Consider the following 26,672-nt stretch of genomic DNA (forward strand, 5'->3'; position numbering starts at 1 on the left):
ACAGTTGTTTTTCTTCCGGTTGAATCTCAGTGGTATCTTGGTTTCGTCTACTAAATGAGTTTCGTCATAGCTGGAAATCAGGTCTTGGTAATCTATGAGAGCTCTATAAACCCTAAAACATCTCAGAAAAGAAAGGGGAAAAATAATGGAATGACATAAACCTTGTTTTTCATTTACAATAATTAAACTTTGGGAAAATTATAATTCATATCGACAGGAATAAGTCAGAAGGAATAGGGGTTTACTGTTTAGTGGAGAGAAGGATGAGCAAGGGTGTAAGCCTTGAGATCGTGAAAGGATTATAAGCCTTGAGCTGGTGAAAGGCTGTAGTAAAGAGAATGGTAATCCATTGTGCATTATTGCCAGAAAGAAGGCTGTACAAGGTAGTTCACCTACCTTGTAATAAGGATGACACAAATTGTGTATGGAGAAAGGAGTAAATTTATGAGTAGTTACACCCTGGAGCAGTTTGCTAAGACAAAGGCTTGTGTTCCTTTTCTGGAAAATTTTGAAGAAAGATTGGATGAAAATTGTTCTGGGCAGTGCCTGCTTGCCTGTTAGTGACACTGAGCTTAGACACTCCTTTTGACTTCCTTTCTGGTCAGAGTTCTGTGATTAGAGCTTGGTTCTTGTAAATGCTGAATGAAAGATGTGTTTGAATACCTGTTTGTTCACTTAAAGTGTGCTTACTTTGCAGGCTTATTTAACATCTTCTGTTTATAATCTGCAGCTGGTCGTCGTCAGAGTTTGACTTGAATGAAATCCGTCTGATAGTTTACCAGGACTGTGAGAGGAGAGGCAGACAGGTCTTATTTGATTCCAAAGCAGTCCGCAAAATTGATGAAGCTGTGGTTCAGGTATGAAATGCTAACTTTGCGTTTGTCCTACTGTTCTTTTGTTTCCCTTCCCAGGAATTTTAATGTGACAGTGTCAACTTCTTAATCACACTTGTGATCTTTCACTTGATCTTGGTTCTGTGAGAGCTGCAACAAGGGCGTATTAGATTCCAAAAAACCTATGAACACATACCTGGTATTAGGTATTTTCAATACCATATTTATATTATAAAACGTAACATCTTAGACCTGGTTTGCTTTCAAACAAAGCAATCTATAGCCCTTTCATACGAGTATTTCCGTAGGCTTTTTCATGTTGACTGGGATTGCTTTTTGTTGTTAGCACTTGTTGTGTAGTCCTTTTGTTCCAGTGATGTCTAACATGTCTTCCTTTGGTGTTTAGATCAGTAAAGTTATTGGTTTTCTGTCAATTAAAACAACTCCACTTTAGCCAAATGTGCTGTAATGTCTAAGACTTGATACATGGCAGTATGTGGCCACGTAAGTTTTGATGATATGCATCGAAGCAAGAGTATATGTTCTCAAGGTGCTCTGTGCTGTTCTCCAGGCACAGAAGTTGTAGAGTAATACTTACTGCAAACTTCGGTGATTTTAAGATGAGTAAAACAGTAGTATTTTGAGGGGTTTTTTTTAGTTTTGTTTTTATTTTTTTCTGCTAGCTCTGTGTTTCCCTTTTACATTGAGTTATTGCAAATTTTTGATACAACAGACAGCTTCAACATGTCAGATGGGCATGGTTTACTGTAGAATCACGAGCTACCTAGAAATAGTTGTGACTTGTGGAAATTATTCATGAAGATGCTTAAAACCCAGCAATCTCTATTTCAGTCACACTGCAAATATGCCAAATCAGTTACTTATCAGTCATCAGCTGATAATGCTCATCATCTGCTTAAGAGGGTAAATAGGTCAGACTGGTCTGTTAATCTTGCATCCCTCTTGCAATCAAGGTCATTACTTTGTGTCTTAAAATTGGTTTAAAACACAGCATGTGGGGAAGAAATACTTTTCTGGCTATATTTAAATATTCAAATTACTCCACTTACTTGAATACTTGAGAAGTTAACTACAAAATGTCCTATCAGAAACTCTTTGTGACACTGATATAAAACAGATTATAAACTCCCTCATAACATACGATACATGCTATAGCCTCTTTTCTGTCCAGAATCTAGATACCCTTTTAAAACAGCCAAAGGACTTTGAATGGCATGCAAACACAAGAATGCTAAAAGTGATCTTGGATATTATTATATTTGGTATATTATCAAACAGTAAGCCTAAAACTGGCTTCATTTAAAGCTAAGAAAAAGTTACTCTCAAGTTCAGTCCAGTTTAGATGAAAGTCAAGAAAGTGTGTGTGTGTGTGTGTACTGTGCATTTATCCGTTTTCCTGAAATAACGTAAAGCTTTTTCACGTTGAATATTCAGATATGTTGTTTGTCTTTAAAGTATGCAATGAACTTAACTGGGGAAAGTAGCAGGTCTATTCTAGTTAACCATGTTTTAATATACTGCATTTCTTTTCAGAGTTCTTAATGTAATCTCCAATTCTTTCTGCAGATGGTGTGTATCAGACTACTTTTAGGCATTTTTTCCTAATAGCTTATTAAGCATGTGACTACTGACACTGGTGCATTTGTAAAACCCCTAATGACAGTCACATTGGGATTAGATAAGGAATGGCACATAAGGACTATACTAGGAAAAACTGCACAAAAGGAGCACAAATATAGGAAAGAATATAGAAGTCAAAGATTTTATTTTTTTTAAACATGCTAGTAGGCTTATTTTTAGATTAAGGAGCTGTACTATCACTGTGTTTTAAACTCAACTTATTTTTAAAAAAATGACACATTATCTACTCTGCTTTTCTTAGCTGCTTCTTCTGCATCTTTCATTCTGCCCATTTAATCATCTGGTCATCATCACTTGAGTATTCTAAAACTTAACTGCCGTTAGTGCAGTGTAGCATTCAAAGCGTTCGTCTTGAGAATCAGTCTTGTGAAATGTTGGATTCTCCTTTTAAGATTTCCATTTAAGTTCCTGTTATTGTTTCTTTCTCGTCTTGTTGAGTCCAAAATGTAAATTTGACTGTGGTTGCTTTTTACTAGCATCTAGGTTATTACTATTTCTTTTTGCCTGCTTGCCTGTTTTCTCTGTAAACTACCTGCATGTACATTGTTGACGGTTTTAAAAAAATTATTTGATTTCTGCCAATGCATGTTCCCTATGAGGTAAACTATGCTGGTTCAGAATGAGACTTGGGAAAATACACTTCATATTGATGTGTGCTAAATAAATGTATGATTACATTAATATGCATTAAATATATGCTTGTTAAGGGATTTTGAATTTCTTAAATATTTCAAAAGTTCAAGATAAGTTTGAGAAAAGGTGAGATAATCTTTCTAAGACTTTAAGTAGCTTTCATTGCTGCAAGGTTACAGTTTTGCTCCCATCATATAAATCATTTCAAGTACATGTGAAAAGTATGCCTGAAATAATTTGACCCTTTTAACTGTTGTCTGATGGACATTCAAATTGGGAAAAAAAAAAAGAGTAGCTATTAAAAAACCCTGAGAAACTCATAGTTTTTTATTCAAGAAAACTATTAAGCAAATCCCAATGAGTTAAATGCAGCTTGTCTTATGAAACATAGGAATAGTTTTAATGTAATCAGTATCCTTCTGAGATTTTGATTACGCCTTTCTGAACAGTTCTAAGATGTTGCTAAAATATAGTGACTTGAGAGTAAGCTTTAATTCAAAGGTGTGGGATTTCTTTTATTTTTGAGAGTTTGTTTTTTGTTTTGCTTTTGTTTTTTTTACACAACTCCTTTACAGGTTTAACAAATAGATTTTATAACCTGGTAATTCTACCAATTGATGCGTTATTTGCCTGTTTTTTTTGCTGGCTGCTCTTCTTTAAGAAATCTGTTAATCAGTTGGGGAGCAAAAGTTATATGCAATTTGAAGGATTAATTGTGTAAATGATTATGAGTTGCTCACAAACCTATTTCTGTAAACTGAGATTTCATTTACATAAACTTTGGCAAATGTTCCACAGAGCAATTCATAACGATTGGGAATGATCTTCCAGTGAAACTGTGACTAATTACTCTGGCTGTGTGAAAACTTGTTTGACAATATAAATGTGAGAGGAGTTCTGCACTTTCTGATGCTGACCTTATTTAATATTTAAAACCGATGTATATTTTTTGAGCCAAATAATATCTTTTATTTCTGTTGCTTGCTTGTAGTTTACGAAAAATCTTGCCGTGGTGTTCTTATAAATTAGAGTTCACATTTGCTTTGTTTTCATCATATTGCTCTGTTTTGATGCAGAAAATGGCAGAGGATGCTTCTGTAAAAACTGACAAGAACTGCCAAGCAAGCAGTGGAAACAACAATATTTCTTCCCATAGTCCCTCAGCAAGCTGTATGCAAAATATCAAAGAACAGATACCGAAGTATCAGGTAACATCCCTTAGCTTTCTTGCTTGTTTTCATTCATTTTATTGAAGAAGTTTGTATGTAAAAGCCTTAAGCTATGTGAATTGAATGACTAGTTATACTTGTAGTATATTACAAGTTAATCTGAACCAAGCTTGAGATATCTACACTATCTTCCAAGTGTTGTAGAGTAAGAACGTGTTGGTACTTCTTAACCTTCTGGTCTCTCTTGGTCTTGTCTTTGAAGGACAAGATGTTTAGTAGCATTATTATTTGTGAAGGTCATTAAAAGCACCATCCCATTCTCTGTTCTTGTTTTGAAAGATGTCTACTTATGTTTCAGGTCAGTTCTGAAGAAGCTGTTGAACACTGTGTATTGAGTCCTTTTAGTTTGTCTTGCTGTACTCTGAGATTTTTGAGAGAACTACTTTAAGTACCCTGGCTGTTTCTCAGTTAAAAGCATAAACATTTAATAGAATCATAGAATGTATTGGGATGGAAGCAACCTTTAAAGGTCATCTAGTCTAACCATGCTGCAGTGAGCAGGGACATCTTTAACTACATCAGGTTACTCAGAGTCCTGTTCAGCCTGAACTGGAATGTTTCCAGGGATGAGGCTTCTACCAGCTCTATGGACAGCCTATTCCATTTAATTTAGAAAAATGTAATTTAAAGCATGTATGTTCAAGGTAGGGAAAAGAAATATTTAACTAGAAGGTCAGTGATTTCCTCCAGAATTAACAAGCTTCTCTTCATATTTGCTATTCATGATCAGTCTTTGTTTCAAAGTAGAAAGACAGTCTGATTATACTTGAAAACATAGTCCTCACAAATTATTTTCCAATCAAAAATGTTTCCAAGAAGCTTTCTGTAAGGGCAGGACAGGAGAATTTATTCATTTCAATAAGGAAGATGGTGATCCTGACCACAGAATAAGGGAACACCTACAGTTTTCACCAGACACTCTGGTATAGGGGAATGTTGCTGGACAAAGATATTTCTTTGGAAATGCCATAGATCTCTTCTTCCTCTGTCTTACCTTTAGAGGTCTTGCTGGAACGAGTGCAACAATGCCCATCCAGTGAGCAAATCAAAGTATATCTTCCAGCTGTGCTTTCTTGTGCTTGTACTCAGTGTGTTAGAATCACACAGGATTTTATTCTGCATGGAAAAGCATAACTTATTTGTATTTTCCATTCAAAATGTAGTTCTATGGCACTATTATTAAATTGAAATAGTATGTTATTGATGTTGTTCTTCCCATCTTCTTGTCTACGTAGTACACGAGACCAGCCTCTGATGTCAACATGCTGGGAGAAATGATGTTTGGCTCAGTGGCAATGAGTTATAAAGGATCCACCTTGAAGATTCACTATATACGGTGAGTGTCCTTTTCTGTGATGTACTCTCGTCAGGCGCTTGGAATTGGTGACTCACTGAAGTGACTGTTTATCCTTTCAGTTCTCCCCCACAGCTGATGATAAGTAAAGTCTTCTCAGCCAGGGTAGGAAGCTTCAGTGGAAGCAACAATAAGTAAGAATATTTTTAAAATTTTTTTTCTTCCCTATGCAATATGGCTATCTTTCTTTCTCCTTTTGTACTCCTTCTGTCACTGCTTCTAAATTGTATATAGCCGAAGTGGAAAAGTCTAGTAGAAAGTTGGAAATGGTGGCTGCGGAGAAGGATTCACTTGTTGGATCTCAACCAGACTACCCAAGTTCAAAACATAAAATCTTGATGTCTTAATTTGTCCAGGCATGCAATGAATGTCAGAGCTTAGCTGGACAATCAAAGCCTCTATCTCTTCCTGCTGCCAGGTAAAGAAGGGGTATATGTTGAGAAAGTTCTGTGTCCCTGTACCCCACTTTAGTTTCCTTCAACAGTGACAGAAGATACACTGTTTCTCATCTGTTCACTTTTTCCTTGTCCCTAAAAATGGTCAAATGTGAATAAACTGAATCCCAAATGTGACATATAGAAATTTAGAGTAATTCAAAGAAGGTGCCTGTCCAGAAAACAAATGCCTGTTTCCTTACAGTTTCAGAAAAGCCTACTGCTCCTTGAGCTTGATTGTGAAGTTAATCTTCTGCTTTTTTTCCGTAATATGAGCCTCATTCTTAAGCTAATATTAATGCCTGTTGATCACATGCTTAAGGAACACTTTTCCCCTCCGCCTCCCTTTTTTAGTTTACAAGATAGCTTTGAATACATCAACCAAGATCCCAGCCTGGGAAAGCTGAACTCAACTCAGAACGGTTTGGGAACCTGTCGCAGTGGAAGTAATTTAGGTAAATATTTCCAGGTTCTATGTCTGTCTGACAGCATGAGGCCATCTGTTCATTCAGTTTGGGTTTTTTTTGCTGTGCATCACTTTTTTTCTTTTTTTTTAAATAAAAAAATCTTGGTTGCATTGCATTTTCTCTACATTGCTTTTGTTTCCTAGGTGTGTTACAGCTGTGTAGCAGCAAACTGCTGCAGGGTGTGTCTGAAGGAGGTCCCCTCCGGCTCATTCGCAGTGCTTCTTTCTTTGCAGGTTTGTGTGGAATGCCAGCCACAGTGTGACCCATTCATATGCACACACAAATCCAGCTCCTTCTGAATCCTTGCAGGACATGCGTAATTACTCTCTAGAAACACAAAGGGCTAAAAAAATGACAGCAGATGTATCTGACTATATACTTAAAAATCTTTCATTAAAAAAAATAGCTAAATTAATTGCTTTTTGCTCAGATTTCTAATTCCTGTGCTTAAAGGTATTTTAATGCGGTGTGTTTAATGACAAATGAGCCCTTATGTTTCTTAGAGAACTTGTTTCCTGTCTTATAGGTGGTTTCTTGCTAGCGTGCAGGTGTCTTGCCTGGTGTACAGCTGCTTCTTCTCTTACCTCTGGCTACTCTGTTTTAATTTTATGGCAGACATTCACAATTCTTGAGCTAAGCCTGGAAGGCTTTAAGGTTTTTTTTCATTTTTTTTTCCCCCTTTAACAATATCAATTTCTCCAATTTTTGAAATTTTAAACTACATAAAGTCTCATTTTGCAGGCATACTGATGACCCATGCAGGTGGGTAGATCTTAGGCCTAAGCGGTTCTGTTGATTGCAAACATACGAAAAGGAGTACCAATGCAGTTCCTTCACAGCCTTTGCAAATCCTGCATGCTCTATGATTTGAGTGACTCTGCACTACTAACACTTCAGCGTAATACAACGTAGCCTGAATGTTTCTTACTGTCAGGCTTTGTGAATAGTAAATCTCTGCTTGGGGAGCAGCAAATCAGAAGCTTAATGGACTTTGTATTTTGATTATTTCATTATGATGTTAATCAGCATAAAATGACAATCTTGCACACACAAAAAAAAATGTCAAGAGTGACAGATGGGGGGGGTACTGCTGGCCCTCATTACCAAAGCATAACTGGTTTCTGATAGACCATACTCATGTTCTTAAGCTTTTTAAAGGTGTTTGTATACTGTGGCAAATAACCAACTTCCTCTAGTACTGTGGTACTCAGTATGGGAATGCTATTTGCTGCCACCTCCGCTCACATCATACTGCTTATTTGGAGTAGCAGTACAGGATGTAACTTTGCTGTTTTATGACCTTTAAACTTAAACATTTTTTTTAAAATGCTGACAAATAGTATGATGAGTTATGTAATATTTTCTGTTGATCTGATCTGTTTGTTTTAGCACACAGCACACCTGTTGATATGCCTAGCAGAGGACAAAATGAGGACAGAGACAGTGGCATTGCTCGGTCAGGTATCTGCTGTCTGTTTTGTTTACCTGCTTTTGTAATTGCTACAATTCTTTGGTGCAGTGATTTGCCTGAAATATAGGCATCATATGACCTATAAATACAAAAATTTTTGAGTCTGTTAAGCAGTTTTCCTACTGCTTTTATCCCAAGCCTTAATGCAATTGATATTCTTTGTTTACAGCCATCACTTTCAGGGTTCTTAACTGATTTTTAATTTGGGGAAAGAACTGGCTTGAAGCCTTTACTGAAACAAGGGAAGAGAAGATGTTTTTGCACTGAAAAAGAAAAGGAGTCCAAGAGACCAGGAGATCTGTTTATTTTAATGGAAGGGCAAAACTTCTTAGGACAGAATGCTTTAATGAGAGTAAGACGACTTTTACTGTGTTGTAGTAGGGAAGATCTTTGACTTTATGTGAAAAGAATGTCCTCAGGCAGCAAGATTTATTTAAATAATTGTCATATTGAAAGTGAATTATGTGAAAAAGATCAGCAATCCAGAGTAATACCTGTGGGAATTTGTCTTCAGTTAGAGTACAAAACAAATACGTAACCAGCACTCTTTGTAATTCAATGTATGTGGGGTTTCTTGCTTTCTTGGTAGCATCTCTGAGCAGTCTTCTGGTCACTCCTTTTCCATCTCCAAGCTCCTCCTCATCATCATCTAGCAGCTACCAACGTCGCTGGCTCCGAAGTCAGACAACCAGTTTAGAGAACGGAATTATTCCAAGGTGGTGAGTGCAACACCTTTCTTCTTAAATTACTGCCAAACAGCTGTTCTAAGCAAAGCAAGGCTTAAGCCTCTTTTCTTTAAAAGGACAAATCCTGTTATTAAATGCTCTCAATTCAGTCTAAGTTCTGTGCATATTACATAAGATTCCCAGTATTAAGAAAGATCAAGTTTTGGCTGAGTATGAACTGCAAGGCCCCACTTGAAATATAAATATTTATATTTATATCGAATGCATAGACTGTGTCTGAAGCCACATTTGGAAAAGCAGATTAAACTGTTTCTAAAGGAGCAGAGCATCCTGTTGAGATGAAAGGAACTAAAACAACACTGCTGCCATAATTACATTATACTATGATGAAGCCTGACTAGTGAGCATTTACTGAAATTCTGGAGTAATAGCCCATGACGACTCTCTTGGCTGGTACAGGATGTTCCTGGTGTGACTTCTGCCAAAACAGGAAGAAAAAAAAAGGGCTGTGATCAAAAAGCTTGGCTTCTGTTTTGGAATTTTATTAGCTTTTGTAGCTCAGTGGTATAACAAAGCATGGAATGCAGCAGACCTTTCTTAGCTAATAAGCAAATTCTCCCCTTGTTGGCTGCAAAATAATAAGTGGTTCTTGGTTATCTGCTCGTATGTACTCATCCACCTGCACTCAGAGACAGCATAGAATTAGTGGAGACCTATGAAAAACCCTACTGTTTGGCCAATCTCCATCTTCACTGGTTTTGGTTTAAGAGATTTATAAGCTGCTAGTTAAAATATGGTCAGTAAGAAACAAAACCGAAACCTTTTTAAAAAGAATTATTTCCTTAGTGTCAACACTTAAAGCTTTTTTCCTGTATATTCTTGATAAATAATTTCTAATGTGAAGAATCATGCAGTGTGCTAATATAGCAGCCGTGCTTTCTAAATCATGCTTGTAGTTGAGAATAAGCTAGTAAACCTTTTGCTATCAGTAAATCCAAGTTTAGTTTAGTTTCCTAAAGAAGTAAAGCTGAGAGCAGTGCATGCGAAAAGTTAACATTAAGGGTAGGTAATTTCATCACAATCTAAGAAGGAGCCAAAGTTTCACAGATAGAAATTTCCTCAAAGTGTTACAAAAGTATCAAATTGTTTAAAGGAAAGTAGCCTTCTTGGACTGCTTGTTCACTATTGGAAGTGGGTTGTGTTTCTTGTACACTGGAGAATCTATACTGGGGAAAGATATTAGAAACAGGACATTATTATTTCCACTATCTAGAACTACTCTTTCTAAGGCAAAAAGGCTCTTCGGATACTGATTTTCTGATTGCTTGTTAGAGAAACAGTAAGCTTCTGATTGAATACTTCAGTGACAGCAGAGTTTGCACTTCAGTTTGTACAGCCAAGATTCTGCAGTCTCCAGGTCTGATGTTTTAGGCCAATAGCTCAAAGAAAGTGAGATGTCTAGCTGGAACTCCATGTAGTCAGTTGGCAGGCAAGCTAGGTTAGCAGCTTTGCTGAAAAGGCTTCTTTCATAGACCTAAATTCTTCAATTTCTGTTCCTGGGAAGCAGTACAAAAGCTTTGTGATGTTTCTTAGATGCTGACTGACCATCCTTTCCCAACTTCCTTGAGAATTTCTGTCTCTGCTTGCAAGTTCCTGAAGTTCAAATGAGGTTATGTTTTTGTCTTGAACTCTGTTTTCCCACAAGCTGTTTTTTGCTGGGGTTTTATTGTGTGTGGCTTTTCCTGTATTCCTGGACTCTTACATCTATGATGAGAAACTTTTGTGTATTTAACTTTGTCAAACCGGTTAAACTGTAAACCACTTATTTTTACAATGAATGCTTAACTTTCAGGCTTTCCTCTTGTTAATTGCTTCATAGTGGTCTATAAATGCCACAGACTCCATTTCAAGATAATTCTGATATGAAAAGCCTTCACACTTTTAATTATCACTCACCAATATTGCAGTCTTAATTTACAAAGAAGCTTCAAACCCAAACTATTTCCATATGAACTGCTGCTCTGAATGTCTGCATTTGTGTTCTAATAGTTTGTTTGTCTGTTCTCACCCTTCTTCTCCTACAATTTCTCAGTGGATTACAAGCTATTATTCAATTAAAGTTTCTTGCAAAAAACCATTCTGACCATACTATTTTACTCATTGATGTATACACTGTTTAAAGATTTATTTTTTTTTTTAGTGATATGATTAAGAAACTTTAAACAGAAAATAATAGTTCAGTAAATTCAGCGACATCAGTATCATGCTGCAATGCAAGTATATATGGAGAAATAAGATGAAGGGATTGATACCTTTGGTATAATCACAGAAAAACTTACACTGAACTGAGGCTTGTGGATATCATCCAAATCAGTTGCCTGTGCAAAGGACTAGCTTGGAATTTAGATCAGGTTGCTGTTGAACTTATCTAACTGAGTCTTGAAAAATCTCAAATGATGGGGATTTCACATCCTTTCTGGACAGTGCCCTCTATTGTATCAACCATATTTCCTCTCATTTGGCATCATCTGCAATTAACTGAAGGTATATTTTGATCCACACACTGATTATCAAGATATTGAACAGTATTGATCCCAGTATAAAGCCATGTGTAATATTGAAAAGTGGCACAATCGATGAAAGAAAGGGAATAAACAGAACTTGGGGAAACAATAATGGTTGTAAATTAGCCAACTGTTTTGTGGGTGTTTGTTTTTTGTGGTTTTATTTTTTTTTTTTAAAAAAAAGCATTTTAAACTGAAATATATCGAACTTTGAGCTAGGCACACATGTATTTGTAGGTGTTAAGATTGTGTTTTCACAGTAATTACTAAGTGATGACATTTTGTCTTCAGTTAAAATAGAAAGTTTTATTTTGCGTGGTTAAGTGCCTTAAAAAATCCATCTTAAGATTTTGGAATTGTCTATGTAGCATGCTTTCCAAATTCCCTCATGAGGAGCAGTGCAGATTCAAGAGCATCATGGAGGTACTGCTGAGCTTGAGTGCTGGATGCAGTTCACAGCTTTGAAATTACCTTTAATCCAGAAGGAGGGATTTTGTAGTAGCTCTGTTTCAGAGAAAGTGTTTGCACAGCATTAAGAGCTGGCCTCTTTGAGGGTTGCCTTCCTCCTGTCTGAGGAAGCATAGGTCTTATCCATCAATATATCAGGTATCCTCTGTTCAGAGGTGCGTGACGGCAGATTCTTATATTGTCAGTCAAAGGAGACCTAAGAATGAATTGCCTTCTATGTGAAGAGAGATGAATAGAAGATGAATTACCTCTCGGTACATAGAATCATAGAATTTTTTAGATTAGAAAAGGCCTTTAAGATCATTGAGTCCAACCTAGTAATGCCGGGTCCACCACTAAGCCATGTCACTAAGCACCAACTTTACACATCTTTTAAATGCCTCTGGGGATGGTGACTCCACAACTTCCTTGAGCAGCCTCTTCCAATGCTTAACAACCCTTTTGGTGAAGAAATTGTTCTTAATGTCCAATGTAAACCTCCCCTGGTGCAACTTGAGGCCATTTTCTCTTGTCCTAATGTTTTTTATTTGGGAGCAAAGGCTAACCCCCACCTCGCTACAACCTCCTTTCAGGTCATTATAGAGAGCAATAAGGTCTCCTCTCAGCCTTTTTTTCTCCAGGCTAAACCTCAGTTCCCTCAGCCACTCCTCATAAAACTTGTGCTCTAGACTCTTCATACAGACATAGGTAACTGTCCTAAAAAATCTGTCTTACAGGTCCACTGAAGAAATGTTTAGTATGGCTGATGAAAGCTGCAGCTCCAACCCTGCAATGGTTCGGAGGAAAAAAATTGCAGTCAGCATAATCTTTTCTCTGCCTGAAAAAGAAGAAGCACAGAGAAACTTCCAGGATTTCTTTTTTTCTCACTTTCCTCTGTTTGAATCTCACATGAACAAGCTGAAATACGCAATAGAAAAGGTATGGAATACTAGCTTGACTTAATGCGGAAAAATAAATGTGAAACAGAATGAAGTATTCTAGAATCTGATAGATGAAGAGTGGGAGAAGGTGCGTGGTTTCAAGCTTCCCTCCCTCCTTACACATGTGGTCTTGAGCCTGAGCCCAAGTGTAGGAATTCAGCATTTGCTGAAAAAGAGGTGCAGTTTCTAGTCAGAATAAGAATGAAGTTTTAGGCTATGGGTGGTTTTCCTTTCCTTCTCACCGTGTTTCACTGTGAGGTTTTCTTGACTCCTTGAGGACTGTGGAAATGATGGTATTCTATCCTTTCATGCAGTATCTGAGAGATACAAAATGTTTGTTATTGTCTTCTCCTTACTCTCAAAGAAGTTCTCTTCTCTCCCCACCTCGAGTCTTAGGGATTGATCTCATGAGGTGGAGGGAGATTGGTAACTATTGCTGTCCTGAGTGGCTGTAGGGCCCCGGGGCTTGATCTTAATTATTTTGACATGTTAATGAAGCTTAAAAAGATGAAGAATATGAATCCTTTAAGAAGCTGTTTTGTGTTTTTAACTCTTAATCAAGGCCATGATCTCATGTAGAAAAATAGCAGAATCCAGCCAAAGGGTGCAGGTTTATATCAGCCGTGTCATGGATGCCCTGGGAGAATTCAGGTGAGTTGATGGAATTCTGTATTACCAAGAGAGCTCTTCTTGTGCACCTCTGAACCTATTTTTCACTTGCAGTTAGACGAACTGAATGTAAGGTCTTGTAATTTAGCCAGTCTTGAAGTTAGTGTGAATGACTTTTCTATGTGGGGTATTGGGTAAATGTTTTTAGAAAACATTAGCAAAACCAGCTCAGCCGTTGTCAGAATGAGAGTAAAAGTATTTCTGTTGCGCTCAGTTATACCCAGGACTGTCAGCTAAAGATTTAAGATCTCATCAAGAGTTGGTTTCTGCTGATTCTTGTACAGATGTGGATGGGTTGATGGTTGTATCTGGGCAGATGAGTTGTCTACTCCTAGCCATGGATACTGAACAGTGTAACTGACAGGAAAGTTGCCATTGAAGGCTCTCTTTTTGGTACTGAAAAGAATGGCCAGGAGCCAGGAAAGGCAGCCTGGGGAGAGAGAGAGAGATGAGGCTTTGGTGGAATGGAGTTTCTGTGATGTCTGGAATGTGGAGTCGAATCACTGCAATGAATAGAATGGGTTCTGTCCCCCCTCAAAATTACTTCAGAGTCATTTCTCTGAATATAAATACACAGATAAATGCAAGAAGAGGCAGACAAATATGTAAATAATACAAAGACCTTAAGTTCTGGTACACTGAATTAAACAGTATAGTGTTCTGGAACAGTAAAAATCAGTGTATCTGGAAAACTCTTCCTGTTTCTTTAGTCTCCTAGATTTTAACTTAAAAAAAAAAAAAGGCAGTAGACAATAGAAGAGGAAAGGGTCTACTTGTATTTGAAAGATTGGAATGTGCATATTAACACTTACTTCTTGGGAATTTTTTTTGAGCAGAGTTACGATCTGGAACTTGTATTCTGTTCCAAGGATTGCAGAGCCTGTGTGGCTTAATATGATGTCCAGCACCCTGGAAAAGAATCAGCTATGCCAGCGTTTTCTTAAAGAGTTTACATTTCTGATAGAACAGATCAACAAAAATCAGTAAGTTTTTTCCAGGTTTTTTCTAAGAAACAAAAAAACCCTCAACATCTTGTGTGCTTCCTAGTGCATGAGGATATGTTAAAGCACTTAATGGGATATTCTTTTGTTGGTGTTACTTTGGTCATATTCTTTTTTCCTAGGTTCTTTGCTGCTTTGTTAACTGCAGTGCTGACCTATCATCTGGCCTGGGTACCGACAGTCATGCCAGTGGACCATCCTCCCATAAAGGCCTTCTCTGAGAAGCGCACGTCACAGTCTGTGAACATGCTGGCAAAATCCCATCCATATAACCCTCTCTGGGCACAGCTTGGTCAGTAGGAAATGGAAAGCTTCAGACTTCTCTGTAACTAGCACCTTCCTGCATCCACTCCTCTTATCTAAGAGTTACATTTATTGATTTACCTTGCTGTAAACTGGACTGAACCAGCAGATCTTTTTTGCCTGGATAAACGGAGCATTTGGAGGGCCTGTTAATAGCCTGAGTGCTCTGCTTTTTCCCATAGTCCCGTGTTGTCATCCTCTTAAGAGGATGCAAGTACTGTAAATGATCTGAAGTTTGGAAAGAACAAGAGGGAACAGACTGGGAGGCACTTCATAGTTGAAACTGTCCCAGCTACCTCTTTATTTCTTTCTCACAGGGCTGGGATGGACACCGAGACCACAAAGTTAGAAGTCTGGCAACTGGCAGTACCTCTTTTTGTTCACAGTTAAATTAGTGGTCTTGTGCAAAGATTTTCTTTCTATGCCCAGCTCCTCAAGCTGTTCTTTGACAAATATTTTATAGCTTATATGTTATCTTGAAACAGGGGATTAAATAACTGCTGTCAAATGAGTAGGTGAGAGCTGAGAGAATAACACTGCCAGTGGTAAAACCTCAAAAATTCCACCTCTTGGCAGCAGCTGTGATTTTGACATCAAATCAGTCTTAACTGGTATATTGCCATGTAAAATAACACATGCATACTAAAGCAACAGTCTGACACTGCTACTGGTTTTATTTCTTGTTAATTGTCTCACTTGTTTGTTATTCTCAGCAATCTTTATGAAATTGAGAATTGCTACCTTGACAATGTAGTTGTAATAGAAGTGTTTCCTGGTTTGGGATGTCTTTAAAATGTTATGCAGAAAAGTAATGGATTGGACTTGGAGGGGAAAACAGAAGCTTGCTCTGGGTGTTAAGGATGAAGCCAGGCTTGGAGTTGTAACGAAACAGCTGGACTGGAGGCGTATGATCAGCAGTAACTCTTGTGGTCACTCCCAGGAGCCACCACTGGTGACTAGTCAAGAGTCTGTTTCTTTTCTTGCCTTGACAGGCTGTACGTTGCTACCAGTGTGGACCTAGCCAAGTTCTCAGTGCCTGACCTCACAGTGCTTTCTGCTTTTGTTTCATTCCTATAAAGCCCAAAAGCTATTATCAGGTTGTTGCAATAACTGATAATGAAAGTAAGATGTTGCCCTCTGCTGGTCTCCTTCTGTAGAAAGGAGGGGGAAAAATAATAGATCATGGGGTTTAATGCATTAAAATAGAAATTAATTTTTATTAAGGAAGGGATTTGGCTGTACTTGTCTTTCTACCTTCAGACCTATATTTTCATTACATATTATATGTTAATTATAGTTATATACTGATAAAACTGTAAGTACCGCTGTCAGGAATACATAATACTGTCTCTTAAACTTCAGCTTCAATCTGCTGGTCTCAGCAAATTAGTATGTTTTGAAGACCACAATTTTGACGGCTTCTAGTAATGGTTTTATATAAAAGTCAATTGTGCAAATGAACTTAAAGTCTGAATGTGATTTCCATGTCAACTCAAAAGTAAAAAGATGTCTTTATATTTTCTTTCAAAATTTTTAGTCCCTGTGGCCCACCAGGCATTGAGGTTAATTCCAGCTGGGTAGTCTGAAGCCCACTTTTCATTACTGAGGAAGAAATTTTGCTGGCAGGTTAGGCTAATGGGCTGGTTGCACAGGTGTTCTTAACTGGGGGCAGAAGGCACCCTGATGCCACCACACAGCAGCCTCTTCAGTGCATTGCTGGCAGATCATGGGAAGTGGCAGATCTTGGCAGGGCAAAACAGTAAGTGAGAGCAGTGAAATTACCATCTTATTGATCCTTATATTTCAGGCATGGAGTCAGGAGCCTTAATCCTTTTATGTTCTGTATGGCAAAAAGGAGTCTGGGCATAAATGTGTTGTTTGGTTTTGGCTGGTTGGTTTTTTTCCTGTTTTAGTCCCCTGAAGTTGAAAAGAAAGGTCCCCTTGTCCTTGGTAGAAGTCTTTCTGAACCTCTGATTATAACTTTCATTTGGTTTTGCTTTCTGAGGTCTAGTAAAAAATCGTGGTAGCAAACTTGGTCTGGAATATTTGAGCAGCCCTGAGTGAGGATTCAGCACGTAAACCGATCTGGTAGATTAGCAGGTAGCTGATGAAGGTGCAAGCTGGAGAAGCCTGCTTTCAAGGTGAACACTTACAGTGGCTAAAGAAAATAGAGCTTTTGGTGGTTGTCTCCCATCTGCTGATGATATCAGTCACAGTTTGTTTAGACAAAGATGATTTAGTGAATATTCTCTAATGGGTGTCAGGTAAAGACAACTGGGCTATCTTGACCTAGTAGTAGGCATTTCTTGAGTTACTCCATCTTTGTCCTGCACAGTGTGTGAATGTTTCCGTATTGACTATCTGTGTTTTTCTCCTAGAACTTTGGAGTAGAAACCCTTAAGCTGATAGAGAATTATTGGGAGCTGAAAGATAGCTACCACTCTCCCAAACAACTGTGTTGGAAGTAGCATATGAATGGCCTGAGTTTTATTAAAAAACCAATTCATCACCTTAAATGGACTAGTAAATAAGCAGTTCTTTGGGGGGGAATCCCTCAGATTGTGTTGTAGTACCTGCCTTTTGTATTAGTTGTATTTTAGGGAGTGAATATATTTTTCTAGTTCACTACCGCCCCCTGCCAAAGATAAATGTTCACATTAGTGATGTTGACTCCCAGTACCTAACAGGGCACGTGCCGTGCCCAGTAAGGTAGTTACATGCCTCTCTTCTCAGAACCTCATTTATTAAGCTAATATTGAATCTTTTTTCACTTTTTTAATATCTTAGCCCTGAAAAATACAATTTAGGTTTTATCTATATGAAAATTCCTTTGTCTACCAGAAAAAAAAAGTCTGCAACAAAACAGAATAACTTTGATATAAAGGAAAAGTAGTATAAAAATACTGGCTTGAGAGTTTAACTGGATCTATATTCCTTTTTACCCCCGTTGTGTCAATTTCTAAGTGATATTACTTTGTAAGCATAATTTAAATAAAAACCTTAGTAGCTTTGAATAGAAAGAAGCTGAGTAATAGCAGCTAATCCCTCACATACTGAACACAAGCCTCACATTCTGAACACAAGCCAGGTATAAGAAGTGCTAGGGTCTTTGTTATTCTTTGTTTAAAACTTGCATGGAGTTTCTGTGAAAGAAATCAGCTGTCTGATTTGTGTCCATAGTAAATGCTGTTTCAAAATGTGTTGATTTTAAATGGTATAGTTTATATTGCAATCAAACATAAGCATGTGACATTTTTCTTTTCCTACATAGGTGATCTCTATGGTGCCATAGGTTCTCCAGTTAGATTGACTCGAACTGTTATTGTTGGAAAACGCAAGGAGTTGGTGCAACGCTTGCTCTATGTTCTAACTTACTTCATTCGATGCTCTGAGCTGCAGGAAAATCAGCTGACATGGAGTGAGAAGGCTGGGGAAGGAGAGCAAGTGCTAAATGGAAGCAAGATCACAACTGCACTAGAGAAGGGAGAGGTAGAGGAATCTGATTATGTTGTTGTCACTGTTAAAAATGAACCAGCTCTTGTGCCTCCAGTCCTGCCTCCAAAGAATGATGGAAGTAAGAGCAACAGCGTTGCAGAGTGGGTACGTGATGCAGAAAGCATTCATGCTGTCCCAGCCTCTTCGAAAGAAAAGAGAGAGGCAATAGGAAAGGCCAGTCAGAACTCTGAAGCATCTGTCGGTTGTCTAACTAGCAGCTTCCATAAAGGAGCAGCTGATGGTAGGAAAAGAACTGTTACTGCTACAGGAACTGTATCCTACCGCTTTGAAGAGCCATCTAAATTGGAGAGTTTAATGGATATAAAGAAGAACAAGAACCAGAGTGAGAGAAAAGTAGAAAAGCAGTTGTGTAGTAGGTCATCTGCCTTACCTTGTCCTGAAAGGTCTGGCCACAGGAGTTCACACTTAGAAAAGGTCACCTTTCACATTGGAAGTTCTGCATCACCAGAGTCAGACTTAGAAACTCAAAGGAGAGAAATGGAAGAAAATCTGAAAGCATTCAGAAAAAGTCCAGAGGTGATACACTGTGCCTCAAGTTCCACAAATTTGACCATGGATGCTTCCCAGAATCAAAAAGAAAGTTGTGAAGCTGCCTTTATACCCTTCAGTAAACATAATGGGTTTTATGCACAAATCTCACCCTGTGAGGGGAAGGAGAGTATGCTTAACCAATGTATGGAAAGTAAAGGAACCGAAATGAATTTAGTGAAGACAATAGCTAGTGAACCACTTCTGCCCACAGATAACGTAGAAACTGTAAATTTGCCAAGCCTGAAAGAAACTAGAACTTTATGCTCTGGCAATCTGGAGAACTGTTCCCCTGGCTGCATTGAAGTAGGTTCTGCTGTTAAACAGGATTCCCCTAAAGTAGGTGCTAAAGATGTCCCCTATGGGGATGCTGGGAGGAAAATCCCCTTCAGAGTTGAAGGGGACATTCCAAGGAATGAGAGTTCAGACAGCGCTCTTGGAGCCAGTGATGAAGAAGGCGATTGTTGTATCCCTGATGAAGTACATCGTGATAATGTCAGTGAAAGACTTGAAGAGTTTGCGGAAGTGGAACTTCCTTTACCAAGGTAAAAAAAATTAAATTAATTTAGAACTAAACAGTCAAAAGCTGTTGCTATTTTAGAGATATTCAGGGTTTTAAGTCTGAAATCCTCTGGGATTGACTTGCAGATCTTGACTAAGTTCCTTGCAAAGAAATCCATAACAGGTGCTGATGTGGTTAGTATTCTTATTGACAGACTAGGCAAAAAGAAAACCAGGCTGGAGCAGGTTTAGCCTAATGTTTGGATTTGACATTTGACAGATCAAAGACAGATTTGACAAAGATAAGGATATCCTATTTGAAAACTTTGGAGCTTTACAGGTGCCATGTCGCTTGCTGATGCTTATAGTAGGTAGCTAAAAAGAGTTTGCCTTTTGGACTGAGTTGGAGGAAACTCAAATTTTGCAAATCTCTTAGCTGCAGAACAGGGCATTCGTACATTCCACAAGCTCTAATACATGTAGATTTGCTTTTTCATAAATTTGAAGGAAGCAGTACATTGTTCAAGTTCAGCTTTTAAAATCCTTGTTTCAAAGAGCACCAACAATTGGTTTACTGTATGTAAAGTACAATTGTGGATTAATTTTTGCAGTAGAAGCAGGGATGATAAACCAAACTTTGCATTCATGTAAAATTTGAATGTAGTTTGTCAAGTAAGAATCTTAACCTGCTTTGTATTTCTGTATTTCAGGTCAAATACAATCAGCAGTCAATGTGTGAAAAATTTTGGAAGATCGCTTCTAGGTGGTTACTGTCATACATATATACCTGATCTAGTGCTGCATGGAATAAATAATGATGAAAAACTCAAGCAATGTCTACTAGCAGACCTACTTCATGCAATGCATGTGAGTTAAAGTACTGTTCTGAATCATAGTAGGAGTTGTGATATTACTGAGATCTACAGAAGCAGGTCCTTGGAGTAGGTTTCTTTTTTACACACCTGTCAGCCACACCTGACATGTTGTCCTTCTTGAAAAATGCAAGCCTGAATTAATGCAAAGCCTGTTCATGCAAGAATCATGTGCTTTCCTTTATACTCTGTTAAGGCTTCTCTTTCAGAGGTAAGAACAACAGAAATTGTAACTTCAGATTATAAGCTTCAAGTTATAAAAGGTTGAGGGGAAAAAACCCTCAAATTGCTTCTCTTTTCAGTCACAATAGTTGACAGAATTATCTATATTTCATAAAAATGTTATGCAAGTTGAAACATCTTATTTTGTCACTCAGTGGCATGTGTTGCAAGGCAGATGAAGTCTTGTGGAGGCCTGTATTATACTAGACTGTAGCAGAAATGACTGACTGCAGAAACTAACTGTACGTAAGAACTTTGCCATATTCTTACTCTATGTTAGGTAGTCCTAAATTATATAATTAATTTGTAACTAACCTTTCACTGAAGTAACTGTGTGACCTTAATATGCAATTTAAAATGTTTATCTAGTAACTGTCAACAGCTTCTCTCTAGAGCACTTAAGAATCATCCTTCTGGAATGAGTTCATGTAGTATCCAAAATACTGATGCATGTGTGTAACTTATTCAAACAACATCTACAATATCATCTATTCATACATACCCTGCCTGGAATGTACATAGTGAAATCCCTAATGTGCCTCTGAAACATTAAATATACTTTACTTTAACCTTCACTGGATCAGTATAATTACTACTTTTCTCATTTTGGAGAAGAAATAAAAAAGGAATACTTGAAGGAAAAAAAATATGGAGTAGTGGTTTTGAAGTACTGAATTTGAAACAAAATCAACAGCCCTAATCAAACTGGCAGTTAGTCTTAACTGACCCAGAGTTGCTGAATGTAAACTTCTCTCACTGAAGATCTGTGTCATTTTTGAGATTACTTTGGCTTCTTATTGGAAAAAAACCCCCATTCATTGGATCACTTCATATAACCTGCTTCACTGTGAATAAAAGTGGGGCCTCAAACTAAGTTGTAGAAGATGTATTAGGAAATTTTCAAAGTAACATGAAGTTTTTGTATCTGTTGCAGCATCCAGTACTAGATGAGCCCATAGCAGAAGCTGTCTGCATTATTGCAGACACGGATAAATGGAGTGTACAAGTAGCTACAAGCCAGAGAAAGATGATGGACAATATGAAGTTAGGCAAGGATGTTCTGGTTTCAAGTCAAGTGTCCAGTTTGTTGCAGTCTATTTTACAGCTTTACAAACTCAACGTCCCAGCTGACTTTGTAAGTATTTCTTTACTGAAGACTGAAGCTAATGAAAATTACTTAGCTTACGTAGCTAAGTTTGTACAGGTGTAGAGAGTTTGTACACCATGTTGCTAAACCAATAAACCAATGCCTAAAATAATGCGAAGCTGGTACAACTTATTTTAAAGTATGCATACTACAACTCAATAACATACTGGTTTATCTGTAATTTACATCTAATAGGTCAAATTAAACTAATCCAAAATACATATGCCACAACTGAAGTTGCTTAGGCCATTTTAGTGTGGTCCTTATGTTTGATTAGGACTCTTAAATTTGGCTTTTTTTGTTTGTGTAATATCTAAATTTCTTTCTAGCCTGTTTCTAGCATATAACTTTCTATTCTTGGGCTTTCTATCCAACCCCATGCAGTGGATGCCTCTCCTGTGCCTGTGTGTGTTTATTTGACCTTTCGCTTTTATGCGTATTTTAACCAACCCTGTCAGCAAGTGCTGTCTCCGATAGTCTTATGGGAAGAGACTGAAACCTGGAAACACTCAGGTTTGTAGCAGGGAATGTTAGGTTGTCATGTTGCACACTCCCCATCCCACAGCACCTTTTCCTGACCTCCCTTAGTAGGAGAATTCATCAGAACAAATCAGTAATGCTGGTTTTGCTGACTTCGAACAAAGTTACCCACAAGACTGACAGTAGTAATTATAAGACAGTTTTTAATGCACAGTTGTAGGTGAGGAAAGATGGGGTATTTTTTCAGTAGTTGCCCCTTTTTCAATTAACAGAATTGGTTTCTCCTTCTGCAGATAGCTTTGAGAAACTTTGGAGGAAACCTGTGTAATGACTGTGCTAGCAGGTGGGAGAGGAAGATAGAACTAAACGCTAACAGCTGTAAATAGTATTAATAGGCAGTGTTTTGAATAAAATTAGTGGTATTGATTGCACTGTGTACTTGAAGTAAAAAAAAATAGGCAAAATATGTGAGTATACTGTTAGTGTTGTCTCTGTATTCCTCTGGGCATCAAAAAATACAGATCCAACACTTGCACAGTAACACATCGAATTCTGGCATTTTTAAACTGAATAGTCTATTGATTCTGCAACTATTCTTTCCAGTGTTGTCGTGGGGTTTGTGTATGCAGTTTCTGCATGCTTTGTGTGGTGCATGAGGAGGTTGGAGGTGGAATTTTTTCTTTTATTTTTTTTTTTAATTTCCTTTTTCTTATGAAAGGGAACGGTGAGGTGACAGTGCTGGTAGTTTGTAAATTTTCTACAATCCATATTAGAGGCACTTTAATCCTTTTGTTGGTGGTTTTCACAGCTCTTTGCTAAAACAGAACCAGACATTAAGTTTTCCACTAAACTCTAGGGGGAGAAGTGTGACTTTTTTATTGTAGTGATTCTATTGATTTAAATTTTGTCAGAAACATATGCACTAATCTGTATTAATATGTACTAATCAGAGATCAGCATAATGCAGTATGTTTGAAGTTTCATTTAGGAACTCACATTTCTTCATGTGCAGTTACTGTTCAGATGAACAAGTTACTTGGTTTTTTTTTATGGTACAACAGAAAACAAAACCCAGCTTGAGACCGGATGAAAGGCAAGAGCTGATATCTTTGTTGTGGGTCTTCAGCCTGGTAACGATATTGCAGAGAGCTTTGCAGTATGCCAGAGTGAGAGAGGGAAGTGATGATTGCAACTGCTGCATGTCAGCAATATGTCAAAAGTTTTACCCACACCTTTAAACTCATTTTAAGCTACTTGTCTATTTTTATAAGTGGCTTCACTTTTTTTTCCCCTCATTTAGTCAGTGAGAAAAGCTACAGAGAAGCTAACATTAAAAATAAAAACCACCTTCTATACCTTGCTTAATGTGGATATTTTGAACAAAATGTCTTTTGATTCTTTGCTGGCATTCAGGGGGGGCAGATAATCTTATGTAAAGGATCTCTTTTGGAATAATATGGGATTCTTCCTTATTTGCTCCCTCAGAACTAAAAAAAATAAATCCATAATCCCTTAGCATGAGTATGGGAGTTGAAATATATTGATCTGCTACTTTCTAAGATAGCTGTGCCTTTTCCTGAACTACTGAGGAAGTGCTCATAGGCTTTTCTGCATTAGGGTTACCTATGATAGAAAACATAAGAATATTTCCCTCTGGGCTAAAATCAGAAGTGTTATGATTATAATGACTTGACTGAAAACTTGCTTGAAGCACATAGATCAAACTGTTCTCAAAAGCTTTGCCTTTCCTCCATTGATCTTATTCTACTACTATTATGATTTTTAAAAGGCCTGTTTTTCTTTCATGATTAAGGCTTGATATAAGCTCAGAGAATCATTAGAAATGATTCCACACCATTAGAAAAATAGGTGGTAGGCTGCCTACAAGCATGAGTCTGTCTTTTTTTTTACTTCTTGTTATTAATTAGCAAAACTGGTTTCACAGGATCTCATTTCTAATACTTATGGTTTTCATTCAACTTGAAAAGTAGAGTGGATGACAGCCTGGAGCTATTTGCTGCTGCTGTTTCCAATTGCTGTCCACGTCTGCCAGATGATTATATATTTGATAATGTGAGGTTCTGCACGTGCTTCTTGCTTTCATCTCCTGGAGTTCGGAGAGCTGAACTAATTTAACTTTTTTGAAGTGATCATCCCTATGGAAAGAAGGAATATGTCAAACTGAATATAACTTGTCCTTTTATGTGTATTAAATGCTCACCTCTTTGAAGAAAATACCTGATAAGACTACTATCTACTCACCTTGTGAAGACATTCTGCCTGCTGACCTTGTCTTACCCCAAAAAAACCCTCTGTCTTTAAAGCTAATGTTCAACTGCTCTCCTGCAGTTGGCGTGTTAGAAATTACCATGCATGATGCACATGCACATGATTGTATATTATGCATTTCTAGCTTACTACTGCTGAAAGAAAAGGGGAGTGATTTCATTTTAACTTGACCTATTACCTTTTCGCAAACAGCATTAAATGTTTAAGCAATTTTAAACTACAAGTACCTAAGACTAATAAAAACAAGTGCCTGAAAAGGATTCTGTAGTAAAGTAGTGAGCAAACGAGCTGTAATTTTATGACTCATAAGATGATGGTGTTTTCCACTTCTTGAGTCCTAGTTTCTTGAATGGCAGTTCCCTAGAGCTAGAATGCTAGTTTTAGGAACTGTTGCCTAAACTGAGTCTTTCAGAAAAAGTACTGACTTGCAACAAAGACATCTTGATCCCAGTACTCTGATTTGATCCTTAATAAGATGTCTTGAGTGTCTTTGAACCTGTTTAAAACTAAGTCAGCAGCAACCCTGGCTGACTTGAGCGGAAAATGGATGTGCAGTTTGTGCAGCAAGTGCTGCCCAAGACAACTGGAATGCCCAAGTTCTATGAAGGGGTTCCCCTTTGAGAGGCACAGCAGTAACAAAACCACTTGTCTCTCCTGGGTATTAGGGGAAGAGATTTAGCCTGAAAGACGTTCTAGCAAAGATAGAAGCTAAAATGATCCACTTGCATTCCAGTAGAATTTGCATGCAATTGCTAAAGCTGTTCTGAGGTTTTTGGTCTGTGTTTACAGTGCATAATGCATCTTGAGGATAGACTACAAGAGATGTATCTCAAAAGCAAAATGCTCTCAGAATATCTGCGAGGACATACAAGAGTGCATGTAAAAGAACTAGGAATTGTGCTGGGGTGAGTATTGCAGGTATTGGTCTTAACCAGTAGCAAAATTTGGGGCATTTATTTTTCAGTTTGTGGATGTTGTCATTTTGTTTCCACAAAGACTTGCTTCTTCTTCATATTTAGCGCTCTCCTCTTCTATGTGCCTAAAAGTGTAAAATGCGTTCGACTGAGCTATCTGGAAATCAGGAGGAGACACAGTTCTACAGCAAGAACAAATTACTTGTCATTCTTAAATTTTCAGAATGAAGGATTGGATTTTGATCATTAGCTAGGTTATCCACACATTCTTACCCACTTTTTCTGTCTCAAATCTCCCTAATGAAAACCTCATTCTTGCAAATACTTGAGAATTCTTGGAAGGGTAGGTGAAGTTGTACCTTGAGAGAAGAGAAGTTCTCAAAAAGCAGGTATAGGAAAATAGACAGGTGTCTTGTTTGGTAGCTGTCTTCTAATAATAGTACTTGATTGCCATACAACCTTTAGGGATGCACCTGCCGACAGCAGAAGACTGAGAAGGGGTAAGAAGTGAATATACATCCCCAAGAAGATAGTTTTTAGCACTGTAGGTAAAAATTAATTTATCTTTATCCAGACTGTTCAGGATTTCATACTGAGAAATAAAGCTATAAATAGTGAAAGCCTGAAATAAGCACTTTCTCAGTGTGTGTATATGTGTATAAATATGTACGGATTTCCTGACCTCTGAGCAGCTTTACACTTGTAAATGATTGGAAACTGACCATTACATATGAGAAACTTTCTTCGTGCTGTTACTGCATGTAACTAATAATTGCAGCTTTTGGTAATTTTTCATAAGAAAGGGAACTGAGTTATATTCAAAACATGAAATGCACAGCCTTCCATATGCTGATGTTTAGTACTTTTTTAAACTGCACTTATTGGTGCCTACTTTCTGGCAAGACTACAAGGTAAGGCTTATGGTCTGTCAGTATTTTTTTTTTTTTTTTTTTAACCACAAGAGATTATATACAACAAAATGTAATACTGCTATCTTTTGACTTAAATGGTAGCATGCTTCTTGTATTTAAACATTTTTACCTACATTTACTGGTATGTTACGAGTAATGGTAATAAATAATTATTGAACTATGAACTCTATAATAGCAAGACACTTCTAGTTTCTTTAAAGTGGATGAAAAATAACTGCTTGTGTTCTCTTCTTTTGTAAAGGTAACTGCATATTTTAAAGTCGGTCTCTTTTTTTTATTTTTTTACTTTCTAGGATTGAATCCAATGACTTGCCTTTGTTGGCTGCTATAGCAAGTACTCATTCCCCGTATGTGGCTCAAATACTCTTATAAATTAAAATCTCAGGATAGTCATTCCCTTAGAGTAAAATAAAGAAAATGGGAATGTTGGATGAAGAACAGAGGTGCCAAACACTGGTAAAGGAGAGCACTGAGGAAAGCAGGTGATGACTGTACATTCTACCACCTTCTGATTCTAATTTCAGATGGATGTTTTATCGGAGGACTTAAGTTTACATAACGTAAAAGGCATTCAGGT

General features: G+C 37.5%; 1 protein-coding gene across 1 annotated transcript; it reads left to right on the top strand.

The window, feature by feature from the left end:
- Positions 1-737: 737 nt before the first annotated feature.
- FNIP2 (folliculin interacting protein 2) lies at positions 738-26,467 on the top strand. Its single transcript, XM_009870083.1, has 17 exons — positions 738-857; positions 4,205-4,336; positions 5,593-5,693; positions 5,774-5,845; positions 6,500-6,600; positions 6,756-6,845; positions 8,002-8,073; positions 8,673-8,802; positions 12,518-12,719; positions 13,284-13,372; positions 14,227-14,373; positions 14,514-14,683; positions 17,966-19,283; positions 19,950-20,106; positions 21,268-21,468; positions 25,039-25,154; positions 26,389-26,467. The coding sequence occupies exons 2-17, from the start codon at positions 4,208-4,210 to the stop codon at positions 26,465-26,467; spliced, it is 3,174 nt and encodes a 1,057-aa protein (XP_009868385.1). The 5' UTR covers positions 738-857; positions 4,205-4,207.
- The last annotated feature ends 205 nt before the right edge of the window (positions 26,468-26,672 follow it).

This window comes from Apaloderma vittatum, unplaced genomic scaffold, assembly GCF_000703405.1.
Source record: "Apaloderma vittatum isolate BGI_N311 unplaced genomic scaffold, ASM70340v1 scaffold20295, whole genome shotgun sequence".
In the NCBI taxonomy this organism is placed as follows: Eukaryota; Metazoa; Chordata; class Aves; order Trogoniformes; family Trogonidae; genus Apaloderma; species Apaloderma vittatum.

What these genes read in the sequence shown, in the direction of transcription:
- FNIP2 (XM_009870083.1), top strand. Translation starts at nt 4,208, where the DNA reads ATGGCAGAGGATGCTTCTGTAAAAACTGACAAGAACTGCCAAGCAAGC. An exon ending in TCGCAGTGGAAGTAATTTAG is followed by an intron (nt 6,601 to 6,755) that starts GTAAATATTTCC and finishes TTTGTTTCCTAG; the next exon opens with GTGTGTTACAGCTGTGTAGC. An exon ending in TGAAATACGCAATAGAAAAG is followed by an intron (nt 12,720 to 13,283) that starts GTATGGAATACT and finishes CTCTTAATCAAG; the next exon opens with GCCATGATCTCATGTAGAAA.